Source organism: Myotis davidii, unplaced genomic scaffold, assembly GCF_000327345.1.
Source record: "Myotis davidii unplaced genomic scaffold, ASM32734v1 scaffold43, whole genome shotgun sequence".
NCBI lineage: Eukaryota > Metazoa > Chordata > Mammalia > Chiroptera > Vespertilionidae > Myotis > Myotis davidii.
Window position 1 is genome coordinate 361,323 of NW_006294590.1, and position 4,576 is coordinate 365,898.

The 4,576-nt window shown below is 65.1% G+C and overlaps 1 protein-coding gene across 1 annotated transcript in view; it reads left to right on the plus strand.

Moving 5' to 3' along the window:
- Position 1: 1 nt before the first annotated feature.
- The window catches only part of ADORA2A (adenosine A2a receptor), a gene marked incomplete at its 5' end in the record, with an annotated part of 5,907 nt that continues 1,332 nt past the window's right edge, over positions 2–4,576 (plus strand). The window contains one exon of the mRNA XM_006768775.1: positions 2–281. Within this exon, the coding sequence (XP_006768838.1) occupies positions 2–281 (280 nt within the window). The remainder of the gene's footprint in view (positions 282–4,576) is intronic.

Here is a 4,576-nt window from a genome sequence, read left to right on the forward strand (position 1 = left end):
CGTGCTGGCCGTGCTGGGCAACGTGCTGGTGTGCTGGGCCGTGTGGCTCAACAGCAACCTGCAGAACGTCACCAACTTCTTCGTGGTGTCGCTGGCGGCGGCCGACATCGCCGTGGGGGTCCTGGCCATCCCCTTCGCCATCACCATCAGCATCGGGTTCTGCGCCGCCTGCCACAGCTGCCTCTTCCTCGCCTGCTTCGTGCTGGTGCTCACGCAGAGCTCCATCTTCAGCCTCCTGGCCATCGCCATTGACCGCTACATCGCCATCCGCATCCCCCTCCGGTGAGCGCCCGGCACAGAGGCCGCCCGGGCCGGGTCTGGCCGGTGCCGGTGGTCGGGGTGAACCCACGGTCGGGGTTTTGTCTGTGGGGTCAGTGTGTTGAGGTGACAGGGCCACGGAGCTCCACCTGGGGCTGCCCCGGGCTTGGCACGTCGCCAGCAGGCGTACCGATCTCGCTGGTCCCTGTGGGCACCGGGCACCCTGGCCCTTCCCAGACTCACCCGTGCTCCGGCTGGTGGCAGAGGAGCGTGGCCCAGGCCTGGGCAGTGTGCTCACACAGTGGGGGGGGTGGGGAGGGGGCACCCCGGGAAACCACAGGATTTGAGCTAGAAGCCGGCCCCCCTCCGCCAGCTCCTCCGCCAGCGGCTGGGGGGCAGGTCTGAAGTCTGCACAGGAGGAGAAGGACCCGGGAGGGGAAGTAACTGGCCGGAGGCCCCAGGAGTCATTTGCATGTGAACCTCTATGCAAATTCTGTGCTCCTGGGGCCACAGTGTGTGTGTTGGGGGAACCAGCCTGTGCGTGGGGGAGGAGGGGAGCTGGCGGAGGGGTTTTTACGGTGAATCTTTTGTGAAGGGACCCCAGTCACAGGTGAAGGGAAGACTCCGGGAGGCTGCGTTTACGGTGGCCTCCATCTCCCCAGCCAGGGATGCGGCTGGAAGTGTCCTCCCGCCTGGGGCCTCGCGCCACCTCCCTGCCCCTGGTTCCCTGGGAGGTCTCAGAGGATGGGGCACCCCAGCCCCAAGCAGGTGGGGCCTCGGCGGGAGCAGGAGGAGCGGCTGGATGAGCAAATGGAAAGTTAGTGTCGAGCCCAAGGGGGCCCTTAGCGGTCATTTCCTCTTCTTTTCTGGGCGGAAAACGGAGGCCCAGGGAGGAGGCCAGCTCGGGGCCACACAGCGTGCGAGCGGGCAGCACAGCTGGGCCGGGGCCTGGGAAGCAGCAGCCTGCCACCCACTGTGATCCGTCCTTGGGGAGCTGGGGGCCCAGTCCCCCGGAGCCCGCCCAGCTCAGCGTTCCTGTCCCCCAGCTCAGAGGAGCGTGGGCAGCCCCGTCATGCGGCTCAGATGAGGGGAGGACGGGCCGTGTGGCCCAACAGGAGGCTGTGCCAGGAGAGCCAGGACCCTTGTCCAGCTAGAGGGCCGGCCTCAGTCAGGGCAGCATGCAGCGTCCAGGCCGCGAGGGTGGCTCCAAACCAGGGTGGGTCTGTGGGCTCCCAGGTGGACGGAGAGCGGAGTGTGGCTCCCACTGCAGGTCAGGCTGCGCGTGGGCTGGGCCTGATGGGAACGTCCAGCCTCACTTTCACTTTCTCCCCCTCCCCGCCCCCCAAAGGGCAGCAGCAGGCGAGAGAGAGAGAGAGAGAGAGAGAGAGGCTGTGGTCGCCACGGAAGGGCCCTGGCTGCCTTTTCCTGCTCCTGGTTTCTGGGGTAGGAGGACGGGACATGCTGTGTGACCCTGGAAAGTCCGCTGTCCCTCTCTGGACCACGTCCTCGTCTGTAAGAGGGACAGGCCTCTCTGAGCTCACAGAGGGGGTGAGGGTCCAGGGAGTGGCCGAGTGGTGAGCCCCGGGGAGCGGGGGGAGGGGGGGGTTCGGCTGTTTCTTGAGCTGCGGGAGGTTCTGAAGGGGCCCTGGATGGAGCATGAACCTGCCGCCACGCCCTCCGACTCCCACCACCTTCCCAACAGGCCCTAGCTCCGCCCACACCTTGGCCTTGGCGCTCAGCCCGGCCCGCAGAAGGCTCAGGTGGGGCTCCTGATCCTTGGCGCCCACAGAGGTGAGGAGGGGCTGCTCCGCCTTCCCCTGGGGCAGAGAGCGCATGGCTGCCTTTGACCCCTGTGGGCACGGCTGCCAGCGGGGGTGACCCTCCTGGGCAGAGGCCGGGGGAATGAGCCTGTGGGCTCGGTCAAGCAGAGGTAGCAGAGCAGGCGGAGCAGGCAGGCAGGGGTGGGCGAGGCCAGCCCAGGGCTCACAGTGTAGGGCAGATGCACATGGAGCCCCCTGGAACTCTAGGGGTACTCTTGGATCATGGGGTGAGCCCTCCCTGTGGGTAACGAAGCCCCCAGGAAGGGGCAGCTGTGAGCTGGGAGACCATGGAGGCAGCGGGTCCTCCAAGTGTGGGCAGTGGCTCTGGCCCTGCTTCCTGACCCCTCTGGGCTCCCTCCCCTGGGTGGTCCCCACCTAGGCCCAAGAGGCCACAATGTGACGCTCTAAGTCCAGGGGCTGTGGCAGGTGGGGCTGCCTGGGCCCAGTGCTGTTCCGTTGTCCCCTGTGGGCCCAGTGCTGTTCCGTTGTCCCGTCTGGGCCCAGTGCTGTTCCGTTGTCCCCTGTGGGCCCAGTGCTGTTCCGTTGTCCCGTCTGGGCCCAGTGCTGTTCCGTTGTCCCCTGTGGGCCCAGTGCTGTTCCGTTGTCCCGTCTGGGCCCAGTGCTGTTCCGTTGTCCCCTGTGGGCCCAGTGCTGTTCCGTTGTCCCGTCTGGGCCCAGTGCTGTTCCATTGTCCCCTGTGGGCCCAGTGCTGTTCCGTTGTCCCGTCTGGGCCCAGTGCTGTTCCATTGTCCCCTGTGGGCCCAGTGCTGTTCCGTTGTCCCGTCTGGGCCCAGTGCTGTTCCATTGTCCCCTGTGGGCCCAGTGCTGTTCCGTTGTCCCGTCTGGGCCCAGTGCTGTTCCATTGTCCCCTGTGGGCCCAGTGCTGTTCCGTTGTCCCGTCTGGGCCCAGTGCTGTTCCGTTGTCCCCTGTGGGCCCAGTGCTGTTCTGTTGTCCCCTTTGGGCCCAGTGCTGTTCCGTTGTCCCGTCTGGGCCCAGTGCTGTTCCGTTGTCCCCTGTGGGCCCAGTGCTGTTCAGCCCCTGGGGACCTGGTCCAGAGAATGAAGCTGGTGCTTTTAAACATGAGCAACGCCTGGAGCACTAACAGCCTGAGGAACAAAAGAGTGGAACTGCCCCGGCCCCGCGCCCCTGGCCCTTCCAGAAGCAGCTCCCCTCGGGCAGTCCCGCTCGTGGGTTTGTCTCTGTCCCCACGAGGGGCTTCCTTTGCGGTCACAGTGGACAGACCAGAGCTGTCCAGTCCGTGTCCCAGGCTCCCTCCCTTCCCAGCAGCTCCCCTTCTGTCATTGCCTCGGCTACAGGCGGGCGGGTCTGCTGCTGGAGAACCAAGAGCAAATCCCCCAAGCAGGTGGCCTCCAGGGCCCTCCCCACCATCCCCATCACGGCTCAGTTCTGCTTGATTGCCTCCAATGACCGGAAGCTCACTACCGCCCGGGGCGACCCATTTCTCCCGTGAGCAGCTCAGCCGAGAAGCTCTTGCCTGGAGCCTCGCTGATCCTACATCCTGCCGGGCGGGCCAGTGCTTCAGGCCTCGGCCTCTTAGCCCCATTTCACAGATGAGGAAACTGAGGCTAGAGAGGCAGAATGATGGGAGCGTACTGGCGCCAGCGCCCAGAGAGGGCCACACTTTCCTCGGGAAAATGTTAACATGAAAGGAGCCCGCACGCAACGTGGTTATGTGGGACCGTATTCGTGGCGGACGGACGGAAACGGGGCCTGGCACAGAGCCAGGGCGTGGAAGTCCTAGCAGCCGAAAGACAGGAACAGCGGCGACTTTGGAGGTGCGGCCCCAGAGCCGAGAGCGGGGCAGGCTGGGTTCTCTGTAGACACGGCGCGTCCCCCGCTGAGGGGCCGGGAGCCCCGGGGAGCGGCCCTGCGGTGACTGTGTGCATTCAGAGCGGGTGTCGTTTCCGAACCCACCGACTTGCCCTGGCCTGAGTGGCCTCTGGATTCCGGAACATCCACCGCAAGTCCATTGCCCTCCCTGGGCCTCAGTGTCCCCACCTGTGAAACGAGGGCCAGATGAGAGGTCTGAGGCCACCAGGTACTTGTTTCCTTCATGTGAATCAGCTGACAAAACTGAAGCCATGGGGCCCCGGCCGGTGTTGCTTAGTGGTGAGCGTCGACCTGTGAACCAGGAGGTCCCGGTTCGATTCCCGGTCAGGGCACAGGCCCGAGTTGCGGGCTCGATCCCCAGTGTGGGGTGTGCTGGAGGCAGCCTATCCATGATTCTCTCTCATCACTGATGTTTCTCTCTCTCTCTCCTTCTACCTTCTTCTCTGAAATCAATGAAAATATATTTTTAAAAACCACACAGAAGCCATGGGAGATTTCACCCCAAAAGTCCGCTGTCCAGCCCCCCCGCCCGGACCTGGCCGCGCTGGGCACCCATGTTGCAGGGCAGGGCGGGACCGGGCGGCACTGGCTGCCCCCCGGACACCCTGCCCCCCAGTCCTCACTTATTCATTTCCTCAGACCAAAC